Source organism: Symsagittifera roscoffensis, chromosome 6 (genome assembly GCF_963678635.1).
Source record: "Symsagittifera roscoffensis chromosome 6, txSymRosc1.1, whole genome shotgun sequence".
Classification (NCBI taxonomy): domain Eukaryota; kingdom Metazoa; phylum Xenacoelomorpha; order Acoela; family Convolutidae; genus Symsagittifera; species Symsagittifera roscoffensis.
The window spans coordinates 56,961,383-56,982,059 of NC_087067.1; the positions used below are offsets into that span (position 1 = coordinate 56,961,383).

Below are 20,677 nucleotides of genomic sequence, written 5' to 3' on the forward strand. Positions count from 1 at the left end.
AAAATCACCAACGTAGAGCTTTGGTCGGCGTAGTAGTTTCTGCGATTGTTCCACTCTTATTGAAATGAGACGTGGAACGTACTTTTTGGTAACTTCATCCGGGGCGATTTTGGTAACGCGATTTGTTCTCGAGTTAATTGTGTTGACAAAATCTTGAAGCTTATCGATGTATGAGTAGGTCCATTTGTCCTCCAAATACTTATAAATCAAACCCTTTAGTGATCGAATGTTCCTCTCCGCGAAAGCGGATTTTTTTTCACATTCTGTTGTATAAGTTTCCATGTCCTTTTCCTCACATAATGTTTTGAATGACCCCTTGAACTCTGTGCCTTTATCTACCCAGACTTTTTTTGGCTGTTTTGTTTTTATCATTTGTTTGAATGGTTCCTCAGTTGAGGTGGCATACTTTGATTTTAATGGTTGTACACGTAGAAAGCGGGACATGCAATCCACTGCAACCATAAGATATTTAATATTTTTGTTGTAATCTGCAAGTTTATCAACATACGCCAGGTCAATTGACCATATTTCGTCTGTCATAAACTATCACTTTGAGGCGTGGTGTTTTGCGACGAACTGTTCGGTATTTTGTATATGCTGGCTCTGTATGTAAAAAACGTTTCACTTTACTTCGTGAAATTTTTGATTCCTCTTTTAAATTTTGTACACTGCCAAACAATGCTGGACCTTTACTTAATCATTTAGTTTTCAATATTTTTTCTTCAGCTGGTGTAATCTTGCCATTTTTTGTTTGTTTTTGTCTTCTTCTTCTCTGTCGTTGCAGAATCTGAATCGTTATGGGGCGTTTCGTACGACTCGGAGTCTTCTTCTTCTGCTGCACCTTCTTCTCGTTTGTTTTTTTGCGGTGAGCGTTCTCTTTCACTGTCTGCAACAGTCTTTCTGGTTTTGCGTCTCTGGCTGCTTTTTGAGGTGGATTTTGTTGACGACGACGACGACGACGGTTTCTCGGGAGAAAGGAAAAAGAGGCATGTAGATTTTGAAGGGGAATTTGTGGAACCTCTGCTTCTTTGTTTCTGTTGAGCTTGTTCCGTATTCGTTGACTGAACCGCGACTTTGGCATACTTGTTCATAAGCAACCGTTCATCAAGTTTGAGTGACCTCAAAATCAGTATAAAAGCAGGATTGTAGAGTTTTTTAGTTTGTTGTTGTATATCATACAGAAAAACTGATGCTTTAAGACCGGTTGGCACTTTATCAACGTAAGTTTCTTCATTATCTTTATTTATTTTGACTCTCTCTGACTTTTTAATTGCTTCAAGAACTTTTTCGCTCGCTTAAGTTTGTGTTAGTCCATGAGCTATAATTGTAACAGGATACGTTCTGTGGATAATGCCTCACTAAGCTCATCACTTTTTCCCTTCTCGTTACCTTCATCATCATCATCATCAACATCATCATCATCATCTTGAGAAGTGAGAGGGAAAGCTTGTTTTTGTGGATTGTTTTCTGCTTTGGCAACAATAGGTGGTTCAGGGGTTGGGGGAATGACTGCTGGCGTATCAATTGCTGATGTTGTTGTTCTTGCTGATTCATTTAGTGGTCTCAAACGGTTCAAATATGATAGTTGCTGTTTCTTGTGCTTGATTGAGTTGTCAAGCAAAATCTGTGCTGCATGTGTTTGATCTCTGATGTACATATGCTTTGGAATTAGAACAAATTCTTCTGCTGCCGTTTCTATGCAGTCAAACACTTGAAGCAAAAATAAAATATTTGTCTGATTAGATAAAATCCTTGTTTGCTCAGTATAATAGCTCGTTTTTTTTCAGGACTCGTTTTTGGATTGATTAAAATTTTGTATGCTGTTTCGAATTTATTGAGGTTTGGGATACTGACAGCCACATTACCGTTGACTACATTGATCAAGCATTCACAAACAACTGATATGATTTGACTATTTGATGTTTTTTTTCTAATGAAGCCTCGTAGTTGAGTTGGGTTCAACTGTACCATGCGCTGCAGAATAAATAATTTTTTCGCGTTCATTTGTGATGGGTGTCACTTCTGCTTTATCTAATGGTAAATAGAAAATTGACGGACCAGGTGGTCTTATGTTTGAACAGTATCTGAGACAGTCTGATGTTCGGGGATCTAAATCTATTAATAGATGTCCGAAGCTGTCTTTTGTAGCCACTTCATACGATTGACGTAAGATTTTAGGTGCATTAAGTTGCCTTCCGAGTTGATCAAGTTGCTGAATATCACGAGGTGATTTGAATAAAATGATGTGAGGTGTGTTCAAATCAATAGTTCGTGACCATCGGCTTTGTTGGAATAAATTATGTTTAAGATAAATAACATCTAAGCCCCTGTGTCTTCCTGCTGTTGCTAGTTTAACGATTTCTTTATTATTGTATATTTCTTCGCATGAGTCATCAATCACTAACAGAATGGTTTCAATGTTTCTCAAACGATCGAATCGGTCAAATTTTACAAATTCAATATGACTTCTGCGAGCGTTTAACTCGTCCATTACTACAGGTTAAATATCTTTGTAAAAAAATAACACTCTATGAAATTTGAGATAAAATGATCTTCCTATCAATAGCTTGAAAATCAACTCTGTTTTTCCAGATCTTGACGGTCCTACAACTGCCATAAACAGTCTTGTCGACGTATCAATACTTTTATTCATATCCTCGGGTTTGGTAGCACGTACCCAACTAAACCAGACAATATTGAAAACCAAACTGACGTTTCTTCACAGCTTATTTGCGTCCAAGAAAGTTAATAGATACAAAAAGTAAGTAAAATGAAAATTAAAACCATTTGAGACATAAAAACTACTTCTGATCTGGGGACTGTAACATCATTGCAAAACTTCCAAGATTTTTGCTCAGTGTTTGTTTGATCATAAGCAAAATTGGTAACTATAGTATCATCAGGCTCATCAATCGCTAATTCAGTCATTCAGTCGTTCGATTTATTTCTCTCTCTCTCTCTCTATCTGGTTCTTTCTAACTCTCTATCTATAACATTAGTTTCTTAATGAGAATGAAAAAATGTGTTTTTGTCATAAAATATGTATTATCTATACTTCAGAACAATAAAAATCTCTTATCGAGTATAACTTGTAGAGTCAGTAGTTATGTGATTGTCATGCATTTCTACAATATAATTGGCTGGCACATATTCAATTTTTGCATGAAATACAACTTTCTTTACAGAGTTCTTTTTTACTAGTTTCTGAACTTCCTCAAGTAGGTCACTGCTTTGAAGATCCATTTGAACTCCGGGTTGACGTTTGGGCACTAAGACTAGCCTGGGAAGACATACTCCTCGTTTGTTGGCCGTTGGACTACTTGTGGCGTTGAAAATAGATGAATTGGTCAATCACTGGGAAAAAGTTTCTTGAAGTAGTCAATTCGTCTCCTGATAGAGTAATTTGTCCTTTCCGCTGCACAACTTGACCTCGGCAATTGATATGTTCTGTTCTGGTGAGAGTTATTTTGACATCACTCTCTGGTGTCATCCAAGCCAAGAACACTAAATTTGGAAATAGGTACGTCTCCGCTAGTCTTTCGTTGTTGCTCATTTGTCAGCCAGTCAAAAAAGACCTTCGTTTTTTTTCAGTGAACGGTGATTCCTAGAGTTGTTATTAGGTAAGTGTCTATTGCAAGATGGATAATTCTTTAATTGTAAGTTTTCAATTCTCGGGCAACCCAATTCATTAAGATTCACAACTTCTCGATCCAAGTACTTTGCAAGGAGTTCAGCCTTCTCTTTTCCTTTGGCGTAAAATACAGTGTTAGGATTTCTCAAAACAAAACTTTGAATAATCTGATTCAGGTTTAAATATAAAGAATCTCCGCTTTCCCAGTGAATTCCGTGCAAGTAATGCGTTAACCAGTTGTACGCTTTTTGTTCAGCTTTGGGTAGTGAGTTGAAAGGGACTGGAGGTAGAAAAATAAGGGAGCCGCTATTTTCAGAAGTCGTGATGGCTATTTCTTTAACTATACAGGTACTTTTTTATCACGAAATCCTTCCAAATCTATCACGACTGATTGTTCGCTCATTATTCTAATTGATAGAGTTCTGGTCTGGCTAGTTTGACGAATAAACAGAAAGTAATACCGATCAAATGATCAATCAGACTGCTGTTACACTTCCAGGGTAACATATAGCAGTAAGTGGGACCCGTGTTGTAAACTTCGTCAACAAAACCTGCAGTGTCATGTAAAATTGCATGCAGACGTAGTATTTTTGAATCTTTAAAATATTTGTCCAAGGAAGAGTCGTCTATGCCAATAAGACCTCCATATGGCCTAAGTTTAATAGCTACGTCATAATTTAAATCATTTTCACTGAAAAAGAAAAACAGAGAACATGCAGCCAGAAAGTAATTCCGACGGTCAGAACTTCCGGATAAGTTTTTTTCACAGTCAAATAAATCTCATGAATGGTTTCCAAGTCTGTTGAGGTAACTCTACGTTTTTCGAATTTCATTTTTTCCGACACTCTTCGAGCCTGCTGAATTTCAAAACAGTGGAAATAAAAGTAACCTGTTAGATACCAACAGCTGATATCTACAACTCGGTGATATACATTAAATTAGACCATCAGCCTTTTTCATATAATTTTAACATTTTAGTAAACATAAATTTTCAGTCTGCGCTTTATTTTTTCTTTCAATCAGCTTGGAAACAAAAACTTGTAAAAACATTTGATTTGTCGAATGCTACTTTTGAAATTGTCCTGATTTGACTTCTTGTTTGACTTTGTCACTAAGCTGATTATCAAACTTCAAATTTCTAAACTGGTTGAAAATAACACGCAGCTAAAAGTACAATTTCTTCTGTCTGTGTTGTCGTGATGAGCGTATTTTCAACTCGGGGAAAATTTAGGGAAATTTTGGCAAAATTATCACCTTCCGAAACCTGCTGTTCCAAAAGTTTTTATTTGATGAACAATAACATGTGATTTAAAATGTTAATTTGCTTGTTTTAGATGCCATCATACCTAGAGTTTGTGAAAATCCCTTTCGGAGGGTTAACCCTCATAAACATCCCAGTTGAGGAAGTACACGTTCGGTATAAGGCTGGGCCCGATCCTGAGGTCCTAGTGGTGAAGGAGCTGTGGATCAAAACGCGCCAGTGGGCCAAGGGGAAACCCCTTCCCCGGACTTTTGTGGGAACTCCTCTCTGAGCAACTCAGGGACGTGGTCGCCCTCGGGAAATGGATTGCGTGCAGGGCTTCCGATCTGCTGGGGCTGATAGACTGCCCAGCAGCTCCATTTTTTCTCACCTCTTCTTATAAAGAAGAGGTTTTTTTTAATCAAATTATATTTTTTAGTCCCCTTCCTCAACATCCCCCTTTCTTATTTTACTTTATTTTATTTCAACGATTTCGACGAACTCAACTTTCGGGTAATTCATTCTTATTTTGTTCAAATAGATCATTCATTTTTGCCTGAATAGAGGTGGCGGCCGCTGCACTTGACGAATTTTCCTTTCTTCGAGATTCAGCAATAAAACATGCATTTTTGAAGGAAATCGTTCACCGCAGCCAACAGTTCAGCTACGCTGCCAAAATATTGTTCTTTCCTATATAACATATAGTTTGGTTGCATATAATAGGTATATAACGTCATTTTACATGTAAACAAGCCAATACCCCGAAACTTCAGAAGGGAAAACATGCACCAACCAAAACTTAATTCCAAGCACCAACCAAAACCCCCCTTAAAACATGCGTGCCCGAAAAAGTAGGGGCTTTAACCCCTTTGGGGGTTAAAAGTGGTAAGTACAACGGCACACCGAAAAATGGGGGGGGGGTGTTAAAAGTGGTCATTTTCCTAGCCACTTTTACTATACTAATATTGGAAAAAAATAAAGAAAAATGCATATTTGGATTTTCGAATGTTCGCTCAAATTTTGCCGTTTAAATCGCCGCAACGGGTTTTCATTCAATTTGCAAGTGTGATGTGTGCTCAAAGATTGTCGGCTTAGTTGCTACATCACTGATTTTGTTTGCTGTAAGCAACTTTCATTGTAGTTGCAATTGCAATCGATGTTCATTCTAGTTTCAAGGGGGACTTATAAAATCAAAAACTTGTTTTTTTTCGGTACAAGTGGTTTCAGCTCAAAGATCGTTGGCTTAGGTGCCACACACTAATTCACCTAAGAAATATCTTTGTAGTTGCAAGTGCAAGTGTTGTCCATTGTTGTTTAAGGTGGGACCTTAAACTTTTTTTTTATAAAATCCTTATTTTTTTCCGGCTCAACTTGTGTCTGCTCAAAGATTGTCGGTTGTTTCTTTTCGTAAATTTTGTTCCGTTGTTGCTGTTTTAAAATTCAAAAGTCTGGCATGTTTGCCTGGAGTGTACTTCTATCAAGACATATTAAATTTTTTATGAACGAGTTCTTAAGGATTTTTTTCTCGAAAACTACCATCCCAAATCTTATATTTTGGGTTCAATAAAAAGCACCCATCACAAATCTGATATTTTGGGTCCAATAAAAAGCACGGGTTGTGGAAACTTCCCGCATAAGTGGCTACGACCAATTTTTTCCGGCACACCACAAAAAGTTCCGCCCCTCAGAAAGTTCAAAAAGTTGAGTTTTTGACTGTTTTTTAATAACGTTCAATAAAAACAGCGTGATGTGTGATGGTTCTTAAAATTTTGATTTTATAAATATAACCTGAAATTTTTTAACACTAGTTTCGTTTTCGGCTTAATGAGGGTCGACCCAAGTTATTTTCAGCCTTATTTGACGCTCGTTTTTTGATTGTCCTTGTTTGCTACGGCTGTTTATGAACGTCATCTCAACGAAAGATATGAAGTTTTTGTAGATAAAGTTTCATCGATTCATTTTTTCTGCTGTATTTTCTAAAAATGTAACTTTCAATATCTTGTAATGCATTGTTTAAATTGTATCGGAAGTTTTGCAAAGCTCCGCTTCGTCTCTGTGTATTTGCCGATATTATGTTGTCTCAAATACTAATAATTTGGTTTCAATCATACAAAGTGATAAAACTTTAAAACTTTATTATGGTCAATGGGATAAATTAAACCTTTGACCGAAGTTTTTGTATATGTAGAAACAATAAAATAAAGCAAACTCTACATAGGATAAACTAAGTTTATTTGCACTTATATAAAAATGGAATTTTTGTGTTTAAAGCATGCCTTTTGCTGCTCAGTTTAGTATCATTATTTTGTATGTTTAAGCTTACAGTGAATTCGGTATGCCAAAAACTGGGTGGGGTTTGTCAGAAGCAGGTGACTGACCAGACGACACATCTGGTAGTAAAGAGGGTACCGGATTCAGATAGTGGAGGGATTTGGATGTGTAAAAGGACCGTGAAGTACCTCGAAGCTGTTTCCAAGGGCCTCTGGATTGTGGATTTCGCCTGTAAGTTGTACACGCATCTGTAGGCATCGTAGTCTTCAAGTTGATATATTTTTTTATTTTTTTAGTTAATAACGCGAGACGGGGTGGGCAAATTGTATGTTATTTTCGAAAATAACCAACTAACAGTTAACTATTGAAAAAAAAACATGCCAGTTTTCCAACTTTCTCAACGCCAAGTTGGGTTCTGAGCTTCCCATACGTGATTACATCGTTGAAGAGTTCAGAAAGCGGAATGATATTCAATCTGGTGAACAGTTGTAAGCGAAGTGTTTTTCTAAGAAGTACCCACATTTCTAAGAAATAGCTAACATCAATGTTAGAAATTATAATTAACACTGTAAAGAAAATTGAATGTTAAATAACAATGTTGAATAACTTGCGAGATAGTAAGTTTCTGCTAATTTTTCGTGGATATAAAATAAACCAAATTATCGATGCTCGAATGGTGTAGCCGCTGATTTTGGGTTTTACTGAAAACAATTTTGACATAGAAAATTCACCTTTCTACAATTCTTGATATAATCAGAGATCATTTTAATTTTGTTTTAGTTGATACAACAGCGCGAAGTTTGAGGATTTTTAAAGAAAACTTAGCTTAAAAATTAGTTTAAAATGCAATTATTTTTAAGTAGTTGGCTCTTACGAAGTTTCAATGGCAGATCCTCAGTTTTACAGTTCATTTGCGTAAGCAAGCGTACTTGTAGGGAAGAACTAGACTTTTCCTTGTGTCTTACGATCGTAAGGCCTGGGATTCGAGTTACCGCCGACCCGCGTTTATTCGCTTCGAGGAGCAAGCGTTATCAAATCGGAACATACTTTTGTGTTATAAAAGTAGATTCGTTATACTTTCGTTCATTATATAAAGTAAAGTATGAAATGCTTGCTAATAGGGGTCAAAGAGTGTGCCAAGCTTGGGAGGAGAGCACATGAAGCTGACTTCGAGATAGAAGGAGAGACGATGTTCGGGCTGAGTCACAGGGGACCGGCCAGGGCAAGACAGAGACGGCGAACTGTAAGAAGAAGCAATTGTATTTTTATTATGGAAGATTTGACGTGAATGAATCTGTTCCTGTTTTGGACAGGCTCTGAAAAAATTCTTTTAAAAATGCATCTGGAGTTGAAGTAATCAATTTCATGTTTCCAGGGTGAAGACCTGTTGCGCTTCTGTGTCTTCCACTGTGCGGAAAAGTTTGATCATCGAAGTGATAGAGCGGGGATCGAAGTGATATGGAGACTCGTCAAAAATGCTGGTGGAATCTACGTACAAAACCGCGAAAACTTTAAAATGGTTGATCATTGGTTATCTTTTCATTATCGGTAAAATGTTAAGTTAGGCTTGATTCTCATACACAGGTTATTTCATCTGGTTTGTGCAATGCACTGCTTAATCTGGCGTGTGCAATGCAATGCAACTATAATATTCCTTAATGGAAACGCAATTCGCATGGTAACACTTAAATTGTCAATTAACCAAATAAAAACTACTCAGTTACACAAACGAAACGTAGTGAATTTTTACGAAGAATTTTTTTAACCTAAGTTGCAAATACAAGTGCTCATATGGTGGCAATTTCAGTATATTTCAATTTTAAAATATTTAGGCTTATTTCAGCATAAATTTAATGGCATAAGTTGCTGCTTTGTTTTTGGTTAGTTTTAGGTCCTATTTGAAAAAGAAAACATGTATTATGAAAATGTATGCTTTGAATTTTTTTTGCACTTTTCGCAGAAGTTTCAATTTTTCTCAAAAACTACCGAGCCAATTTTCAAAATGGAGTCAATGGAAAAACCGGCTGTTCTTCTATGTGCCTGTATATTTACATTGTCTCTTTTCGTTTTACCTCACGTTCTACGGCCTTCGAAAGTTTCAGAAGTTAGATTTTAGTGGTACTTTTTTTTTGAATTTTTTCATGTTCTGAAATATTAAATGCACAAATCAGAGAAGAAGGTCTCAATCGAAAGAAAAAAATATGGGATATCCCCTTCTCATTTTGCTTAATTTTTAAAACTTTTTGACTTTTCTCAAAAACTGCCCTGCCAAATTGGAGATTAAGGTCTGAACGGAGACAGAAAATCAGTTATGCGATATATACCTGCGGAAGCGCCTATGCCCTGCCTTTTGAAACAAAAATTATGGCCTTTGAAAATGTCCAGTTTTTCCTGTTTTGTGGAAAGTTACTCATTTCTTTTCAAAAACTAATGGAACCTGATCTGAACTACATTTTATTATTTCATATAAATTAGGTATTTTACCACTGTAAAATATTTAATATTAACCAATCATAATCCATCTAACTAACAACCCACTTATTGTTAAGTGCTGAAATTACTTGTAATTTCAGCGCCAGAGAGATTTGAATTTAACTTAGAAATTAGTTACCTCTCCTCGAGAACTTCAGCAGCCGCAATAAAACCAGTATACTCTAGTTCTATTGAGCCTAGCAGAGACTAGTTAAACACCCTGAGACTAGTAGATATAAGAATAAGATTAGGATCGGAATTAGACTAAGAAGTTGCACGAATCTATCTGGCCGAAAATAAGATGGTGTGACGAGCAGACGGTGTACCCTATCCGAAATTACTCTGAGTTATACGCCTCATACTTACCTCGTCTGGTGCGACCATAAGTCTCGAATAAAGACCTTAAAAAACAAGATAGCTTAGAATTAACCAAAAATAGATGAGAAATAGACAAAACATTTCCAAAATGTTAAACGACAATAATTTAATTGAATGGTCTCTACGACTCAATAGATCAGAGCCGCTATTCCGTACAATACGAGAACTACCCGGTATTGGAAAAAGACCTCGGACAAGAGACGACATACGACTACATAGAAACTTGTCATTTAGTTTCATGGTCGTACGGCAAAAGCCAACAAAAACTTTTATATTTAGAGTTTTACTAGCAATGAATTTAGATTTTCATTTGTAAACATAAAAATTTTTGAAGAAAATTTTCAATGAATTTTTCAGGCGCTAATTAAAACTATTATTGTTCAATAACGATTGATAAAAACATCCCAAATCGTTTCCTTCAATTCTGCACTACTATATAAAAATATTTGATAAAAATAATTTATTGAAAATAAAAAACAAAAATTAGTAGCATTACAATAAAATTGTTAGTAAATATAAATCATCTTGTTGTTCCAGCTTCATCACCTAAACATAACAGCAATCATAAATAAACTTATATCATCAATACTAAAACTTCATTAATTTTAAACATTTCACAATCTTAAATCTTAAATCTTATATCTCTTAAACTTAATTCTGTTCATTATTAAACCAGATCATCAAGGCTTCCATTGGATCTAATTTCATTTTCTATTTTATAGTTTTAATTCTGATCATCAAGGCTTATCCTTGGATCACAAGGAACAATTTTGTTCTCCCCCACCCGCTTATCAAGTGTCTAACGACCTCAATTGTCGATTCACTACCCAACCTTTTCAATAGACCCAGGACTAATGCTAATGGAAAATTTTTCAAATACTAACCGTTCAAATTAAACTAAACAGTGAAGAAGTTCGGTTATTCATCCTTCACTTGACCCCTCCTCTAATACGACCCAGGATAAATCTTAAACTTAGTAAGTTTAAAATAGTATCTAACGAACTACTTGCGTTCTAATTATACCTGAACCTTGTGGATCGATTTACTATTCTCCAACCCTTGAACACAATCACTACCCCTAAGTAAGATTAAGTAAGTTAACACCTTAACTTATACTAGTCACGAGAAAGTGAAGTCATTCTCCGGAATCGACACACTTTTCTCTCCAACCCTGAACAAAAAGACCCAGGTTAAGCTAACCAAAAAATCGTAAGGACTAACAGTCTAGGAAATTAAAATCACTAAAAACAATTTTGCATCCATCATCCTAAACCTTATGTCATTGAAAAACCTAGGAAACAAACAAACAATCGTAATAAACAACTGCGAAATAGACAATCAAGAATACGATCTTGTAATAACCCCACATACACAAACAGTTGAATACATTCACACAAAACGACAGATATTAAAAAGAACAATTTTAAGCAAACAGACAGATAACACGAAAAAGATTTTCAAAACATAGAAATGCATTCTCCGAATCAGAAGTCAGTAGTCTAGATGCAGTATACAAAATAAGAGATTCAATAAGTAAAAATTATCCAACCCAGGATCCAATATATTTTTCCGATTCAGAAACATCTTCAATCGCATCGAAAAAAGGAAAGAACAGAATAAAAAAGAAACATAAAAACAAACCAGTACATTAATACAATTGGAATCAACCAATTAGACATATTAATAAATACATATTAACAGTTGTCAAACGAAAAAATGAGCCACACTCAAAGTGACGAAAGTGCAGACGAAGAAGCAGTTTTTCCCTTTTAGTATAAATTCACGAAATGATAGAGGTCAGACAGGATTTTGCAAAAATTTACTCGTAAATTTGTTTAACCCAGGAATCAGTCCATGCAAATCAGAATTTCCAGATGTAAAAATCAAAAGACAAGTTATAGAACATTATTTAAAAGGAATATGTAACCTCACGCAACAATACGGAATCTACACCATAGAAATCAGTACACCAAGAACACCAGATAACAAATATGTTACTCAAACAGACGATATTGATTTAGAATTTTCAAATGTATTCACAGAATATATCAAAAGCATACAATATCACAACTCACAAAGAGCAAACTCGATATTCACCAACGAAGTTTTTGCAATAATTTATACTTATTTATCTATATTAGAAAGAACAGAAGCTCAAAGTACATCACCAGTCAATACATCAAAACACACAAAAGTACGAAACGAAATCGCCGCATTCTCAACATTTTTAAACGCAATTGGTGAAAATTTTACAAATAATGATGTTTCACAAAACTAAACATGATATACAAAAAATACTAGCATGGTTTTTAATTGATTATTTCACACACAATATCGACTTAATTGAACAAGCAAGAAAAAACTTTAGACCCCAAAGTACAAATGACGACACTCATTGCAGATCAATCAGATTACGTTTGGGACCCTGAATGGTCTCATCCAGCATTTTTAAATTTTCTCGTAGACATCTCAAGCCAGGCAATAGATACAATATCTCTTCACCCAGATTATGTAAGAATAATACCATTAACAATCGATGCAACACCTTTAAATTATAATACATTTTCACCCGACACACAAAATAATAGCTTGAATTCAACAGTAATACATCATGAAAACCTCAATGGAACTAGAAATCTTACACAGCAAGATATTCAGACACCATCACACTTCATAAATGAAGAAATAGTCCACACAACAGTCACAACTACACAACAAAGTATCTCACCAATACATCCAAATCTTGCAACACCAAAAAATAGAAATACAACATTACCACAAGTAACCTCACAATCAACCGTTAAACCCTCTATTGCTCCTAAGTATTCACATATGGATTACCAGACATATAGACCAATGACAAAACCGTCACGACCACGAAAAACGTTCACAAGAAGCAGTTTTGCAGAATATAACTATAATTACACACATTCATCAAAACCAAACCACCTTCATCGAAAAAATAACAACCACGTATGTTCTAACCATTGGAATCTCCCAAATACATCAACCAATTCAGTGAATTTTCAAAACAATTCAGTTTTATAAAAAACCATTTTGACTTACACACACTATCACGACAACCCCACCATCGTTTTCAATTCATTAGCTCGAAATACACATCACCATTTTTTCTTAATTTTACATATTGCATTAAAAATACTAACCTCCACGGCATCCTCCGTAACTATGACCCCATTACCCAAATGTATATATTCTGTCCCCTCATGAAGACCCTCAATGATGAAGAATCAAGACCCTTCATTATCCCGCATGAGTTCATCCAACCTATTGAAATTCCCATACTAGAATTCATTCATAATACTAAATATAATCACAAAATTAACAATCTAATACAAAACACACCTCATGAGTTGGCAGTAGGCACCGAAGAACTAAACACCATCAAAGCACTTCAATTGCTTTGGCCACTGCTACAAACTAAAAACGTCATTCACATACTAGCCAAATTATTAACAACATCCGATTTGATTCTCGAAATCTTCCCCCATGGCTTTTTTCCCGATGACTAAGGTAAGTATAATTCAAATAAATTAAACTAATAATTCAAATTGTACTAGCCGTTCTTTATAAATGTTTCAATTCTCTCTTTAGTCTTCTTACTACTATCATCTACAAAAACAGAAAAAGAAATAAAAATACAAACTTGTTAAATTAGAATACAAAACTAGTAATTTCTTTTGCTAAAACTTATTTGCTAAAACTATTTTGCTATACTAAATTTTTCGCACTAAATGAAGTAGTAAAATTCATACCCAATGTAGTAATTTTATTTATAAATTATTTCCCCAAGAAGCAGTAAAATTCAAAAACGATGAAAATTTATAATTTAAAATTTCCCCAAATGTAGTAAATTTCAAATTTCAAGCAATAATTTCATAAAATGAGAGAGCAGTACTTACCTTTTCAATGTTTTCATTCATTCGCACAAGAATTCTATCCATACTCGCACAGCTCGCCCACGAAGTTTTGTTTGAAATATTGATTTTATGTTTCAAGCTTTCACTAACAATAACTCAAACAACCGATAACAAGTTTCCAACTTTTGCTTAACCTGGTTGGAATGGAGTTATACACTACGCTAAACTAACCAATGCAGCTTACTAAATACCATAACTCATCAAAATAACAGCATGACTAAGAAAAGGAAACCAACGGTACCCAAACCGGATTAACCAAGTTTAAAACTGGATAATTTATTCTTTTGAAGACTATTACAAAGTCGAAGAAAGAAATAATAAAACACAAAAAAGTCGAAAGACAAACCCAAACCAAAAACAATTTGTTTTTTGAAAAAAGGACACAACCAAAAGAAACATAGGAAAGACCAGAAAAAAACCAACATAAAAGGTTATCACAAAACAGGACCCCTCAAAGAAACAGCACGAAATCATACTCCCACTCCTGGCCTAACCCACCAGAGAGGACGTCCTGAGCATGCTTATAGCCGGCCTAACCCACCGCGCTACACTCACGCTTTGTGACCACACTTCTATTTTTAATAAGAGGTACCCAAGGTTGAGTAAATCTTCAAAATAACTGAACTAAAATAAAACGCTTTTGTGAAAACAACTAATTAAGATCATAACTAAAACCAATTAACAAAAATTTATAAAATGTAAATCATAATATGCAGTACATAGATCATACACAACAACAAAGACGAACATCCAAAGACTAGATGATCCCACCACAACATGAATAAGAGAATGGCTAAAAAACACAACCGACATGCCGTCCCAATCACGACTCAAAGGGTTTAGAGTACGACTTGACTTCGCAGCAAAGGACTTCATTGAACCAAACCAATGACCACCTCGATGTTCAAGTATACGTACAGATCCGAGTTACAAGGCATCCCTTCCAAACACGAATTTCACGCCATTTCTAGACGAGGCTGAACACAAGACAGTTCTCGACTAATACAGAAAAACCTGACATAGCAAACCATTATGAAATCGGATTGTTTTCATTGGGGATCGCATTCGTTGTCGAGCGACAAGACGATAACTTCATGTCCATCATTCCAGCGTTCTGAAACGTTTCTCTTGAAGGAGAAACCGGACAAGAAATTTGATGTTCGCCAAATACCAACGTTCATCATCCATCCTTCAATTGCAGAAGAAAAGAGATAAAACTCAAAAACTATGTAAACCCCGGATGGGTGTAACCTGATCTAAACTACATTTTATTATTTATAAATTAGATATTTTATTACTGTAAAATATTTAATATTAACCAATCATAATCCATCTAACTAACAACCGACTTATTTGTAAGTGCTGAAATTACTTGTAATTTCAGCACCAGAGAGGTTTGAATTTAACTTAGAGATTAGTTACCTCTCCTCGAGAACTTCAGCAGCCGCAATAAAACCAGTATACTTTAGATCTATTAAGCCTAGCAGAGACTAGTTAAACACCCTGAGACTAGTAGATAAAAGAGTAAGATTAGGATCGGTATTAGACTAGAAGTTGCACGAATCTATCTGGCCAAAATAAGATAGCGTTGTGAGCAGACGGTGTACCCTATCCGAAATCACTCTATGAGTTAAACGCCTCATACCTAACTCACTAACCTGTTGATACTGTGGTTGATCGTTCATTAAAACTAACATGGCGCTTGGCTTTTCCCTGCTTAATCTGTTTTACCCTGTTTTTTTTTATACAAAGCTGTTATGGTTTTCAGAAAAACTTCTTTTTTAAATGTTTACCTTTTTCGAAGAAATTTCGTCACTATTCTCGAAAACTACTAGCTAAATCTGATATTAAAGTCCATTATTTCAAATATTGAAAATTACGCATTTAAAGTTTTATTGGTTTTCTTCAAAAGTCGTTTTTTCGGTGTTTTTGGCTTCATTGACTTTTTTTTGCCACGAAAACCGATGGTGATTGGTCACAAAAGTTGTTTTTTTTTGCTGACAAGTTCAAAACATCAGCTAAATTAGAAAGTTTTTTTATTTTACCATGATTGATTCAGTTTTAGTACATCTGAAAAAAAAACAAAAAAAAACTTCAGAGATTGAGCAAAAGTGTGCAGTTCTACCAAAAATGAATGAATTTTCTCAAAAAAATAGTTGTGTTTTTGAAAATTGTCTAAAACATTTCCTCCTTTTCTTCCCTTTCTCAAAACCAGGATAATCCTTGCTTATAAAATGCGGCTAGAAGAAGACAAATTCGAATTGTCTAAAAAAATTTTCAAAAATTTTTTTCCTTCTATCAAAACCAGGATAATAATTGTGATAAAAATGTCACGACCACGAAAAACGTTCACAAGAAGCAGTTTTGCAGAATATAACTATAATTACACACATCAAAACCAAACCACCTTCATCGAAAAAATAACAACCACGTATGTTCTAACCATTGGAATCTCCCAAATACATCAACCAATTCAGTAAATTTTCAAAACAATTCAGTTTTATAAAAAACCATTTTGACTTACACACACTATCACGACAACCCCACCATCGTTTTCAATTCTTTAACTCGAAATACACATCACCATTTTTTCTTAATTTTACATATTGCATTAAAATTACTAACCTCCACGGCATCCTCCGTAACTATGACCCCATTACCCAAATGTATATATTCTGTCCCCTCACGAAGACCCTCAATGATGAAGAATCAAGACCCTTCATTATCCCGCATGAGTTCATCCAACCTATTGAAATTCCCATACTAGAATTCATTCATAATACTAAATATAATCACAAAATTAACAATCTAATACAAAACACACCTCATGAGTTGGCAGTAGGCACCGAAGAACTAAACACCATCAAAGCACTTCAATTGCTTTGGCCACTGCTTCAAACTAAAAACGTCATTCGCATACTAGCCAAATTATTAACAACATCCGATTTGATTCTCGAAATCTTCCCCCATGGCTTTTTTCCGGTGACTAAGGTAAGTATAATTCAAATAAATTTAACTAATAATTCAAATTGTACTAGCCGTTCTTTATAAATGTTTCAATTCTCTTTTTAGTCTTCTTACTACTATCATCTACAAAAACAGAAAAAGAAATAAAAATGCAAACTTGTTAAATTAGAATACAAAACTAGTATTTTCTTTTGCTAAAACTTATTTGCTAAAACTATTTTGCTATACTAAATTTTTCGCACTAAATGAAGTAGTAAAATTCATAGCCAATGTAGTAATTTTATTTATAAATTATTTCCCCAAGAAGCAGTAAAATTCAAAAACGATGAAAATTTATAATTTAAAATTTCCCCAAATGTAGTAAATTTCAAATTTCAAGCAATAAATTCATAAAATGAGAAAGCAGTACTAACCTTTTCAATGTTTTCATTCATTCGCACAAGAATTCTATCCATACTCGCACAGCTCGCCCACGAAGTTTTGTTTGAAATAATGATTTTATGTTTCAAGCTTTCACTAACAATAACTCAAACAACCGATAACAAGTTTCCAACTTTTGCTTAACCTGGTTGGAATGGAGTTATACACTACGCTAAACTAACCAATGCAGCTTACTAAATACCATAACTCATCAAAATAACAGCATGACTAAGAAAAGAAAACCAACGGTACCCAAACCGGATTAACCCAGTTTAAAACTGGATAATTTATTCTTTTGAAGACTATTACAAAGTCTAAGAAAGAAATAATAAAACACAAAAAAGTCGAAAGACAAACCCAAACCAAAAACAATTTGATTTTTGAAAAAAGGACACAACCAAAAGTAACAAGGAAAGACCAGAAAAAAACCAACATAAAAAGTTATCACAAAACAGGACCCCTCAAAGAAACAGCACGAAATCATACTCCCACTCCTGGCCTAACCCACCAGAGAGGACGTCCTGAGCATGCTTATAGCCGGCCTAACCCACCGCGCTACACGCACGCTTTGTGACCACACTTCTATTTTTAATAAGAGGTACTCAAGGTTGAGTAACTCTTCAAAATAACTGAACTAAAATAAAACGCTTTTGTGAAAACAACTAATTAAGATCATAACTAAAACCAATTAACAAAAATTTATAAAATGTAAATCATAATATGCAGTACATAGATCATACACAACAACAAAGACGAACATCCAAAGACTAGATGATCCCACCACAACATGAATAAGAGAATGGCTAAAAAACACAACCGACATGCCGTCCCAATCACGACTCAAAGGATTTAGAGTACGACATGACTTCGCAGCAAAGGACTTCATTGAACCAAACCAATGACCACCTCGATGTTCAAGTATACGTACAGATCCGAGTTACAAAGCATCCCTTCCAAACACGAATTTCACGCCATTTCTAGACGAGGGTGAACACAAGACAGTTCTCCACTAATACAGAAAAACCTGACATAGCAAACCATTTTGAAATCGCATTGTTTTCATTGGGGATCGCATTCGTTGTCGAACGACAAGACGATAACTTCATGTCCATCATTCCAGCGTTCTGGAACGTTTCTCTTGAAGGAGAAACCGGACAAGAAATTTGATGTTCGCCAAATACCAACGTTCATCATCCATCCTTCAATTGCAGAAGAAAAGAGATAAAACTCAAAAACTCTGTAAACCCCGGATGGGTGTAACCTGATCTAAACTACATTTTATTATTTATAAATTAGATATTTTACCACTGTAAAATATTTAATATTAACCAATCATAATCCATCTAACTAACAACCGACTTATTTGTAAGTGCTGAAATTACTTGTAATTTCAGCACCAGAGAGATTAAAATTTAACTTAGAGATTAGTTACCTCTCCTCGAGAACTTCAGCAGCCGCAATAAAACCAGTATACTTTAGATCTATTAAGCCCAGCAGAGACTAGTTAAACACCCTGAGACTAGTAGATATAAGAGTAAGATTAGGATCGGTATTAGACTAGAAGTTGCACGAATCTATCTGGCCGAAAATAAGATAGCGTTGCGAGCAGACGGTGTACCCTATCCGAAATCACTCTATGAGTTATACGCCTCATACCTAACTCACTAACCTGTTGATACTGTGGTTGATCGTTCATTAAAACTAACATGGCGCTCGGCTTTTCCCTGCTTAATCTGTTTTACCCTGTTTTTTTTATACAAAGCTGTTATGGTTTTCAGAAAAACTTCTTTTTTAAATGTTTACCTTGTCAAAGAAATTTCGTCACTATTCTCGAAAACTACTAGCTAAATCTGATATTAAAGTCCATTATTTCAAATATTGAAAATTACGCATTTAAAGTTGTATTGGTTTTCTTCAAAAGTCGTTTTTTCGGTGTTTTTGGCTTCATTGACTTTTTTTTGCCACGAAAACCGATGGTGATTGGTCACAAAAGTTGTTTTTTTTGCTGACAAGTTCAAAACATCAACTAAATTAGAAAGTTTTTTTCTATTTTACCATGATTTAGTACATCTGAAAAAAAAACAAAAAAAAAACTTCAGAGATTGAGCAAAAGTGTGCAGTTCTACCAAAAATGAATGAATTTTCTCAAAAAAATAGTTGTGTTTTTGAAAATTGTCTAAAACATTTCCTCATTTTCTTCCCTTTTTCAAAACCAGGATAATCATTGCTTATAAAATGCGGCTAGAAGAAGACAAATTCGAATTGTCTAAAAAAATTTTCAAAAATTTTTTTCCTTCTATCAAAACCAGGATAATAATTGTGATAAAAACGCGAGTAGAGAAAATACTACGATGTTTTTGCTGGAACGTTTTCAAAAACTGATAGTTTTTACTGACATAGATGTATATTTTCTTAACTGATGTGGTACTTGACAAAAAAAACTGTAAAATTGCGTTTTTGATCTGGCTTACCTCAAGTTAAAATCATTTATTTATTTGGGAGGAACTAAATTGTTATTTTGAATCATTGTTGTTTAAAGTGTATAGAACAAAATTGTTCATTCCATGCAGGTTTGTGTTCAGTTTTTTCTCAATTAGCTTTGATAAAGCGTTCGTTTGGTGAATTTATCAAAAAACCGCACGCAGAGTTCAGTTTCCTTGCGTTTTTCTAGTTGTATTTCAGTTTTAATACAGGTGAAATTGATTTTTGGTATTAATTTTTTGTTGTACTAAGCTAATTTTCATATTTGAGAACCCGCTGTACACATTCAACCAATTAAGTGGTACCATCTGTTATTTTGTAACAGGACTGCTATGGAAATAGACGCCGGATAATACTGGCGAATGAAGACTTCTCGCCCGATGCGAGAAAGTTGGCAGACGAGTGCTGCCTACCATTGTTGCGCGTGGAGTGGCTATACGATTCAGTTAGCCGAAGCGAGTTGCTTCCACGCAAAGATTATTGTATTTACATTGATGAAAAAAGCCAACCAGATTTGGATACCACAATTCTGTCAGCGTGAATAGACAAAATTCCAATACTCAAAACAATTGATGAAATTGAAAATTATTTGTTTCTTTGTTTGTTTGATTTAGAAGTTCTTACTTTCAGAATTTGTTTGTTTGATGTAGAAGTTATTACTTTCAGAATTTGTTTGTTTGATGTAGAAGTTATTACTTTTAAATTGAGAAATTTCGAACTGGTTTTTCATCTGAACAATCAAAAAAACTTAAAAATAATTAATGAGGCTAATGGTCTTTCCTTCTGTAAAATCGTAACGAACCATTTTCAATGTAAACTTTTAAAGAAACTGGCTCTTTTCCAGTTTCCCCCCCACCTTTCAAAATACCGAGTTTT

At 34.7% G+C, this 20,677-nt stretch overlaps 1 protein-coding gene across 1 annotated transcript in view; it reads left to right on the forward strand.

Moving 5' to 3' along the window:
• LOC134848368 (breast cancer type 1 susceptibility protein homolog) overlaps nucleotides 1–20,385 on the forward strand; it is a 38,338-nt gene extending 17,953 nt beyond the window's left edge. The window contains exons 4-7 of the mRNA XM_063865779.1: nucleotides 7,190–7,373; nucleotides 8,264–8,385; nucleotides 8,518–8,661; nucleotides 20,127–20,385. Coding sequence (XP_063721849.1) covers nucleotides 7,190–7,373; nucleotides 8,264–8,385; nucleotides 8,518–8,661; nucleotides 20,127–20,342 — 666 coding nt within the window. The 3' untranslated portion in view covers nucleotides 20,343–20,385. The remainder of the gene's footprint in view (nucleotides 1–7,189; nucleotides 7,374–8,263; nucleotides 8,386–8,517; nucleotides 8,662–20,126) is intronic.
• Nucleotides 20,386–20,677: the final 292 nt, after the last annotated feature.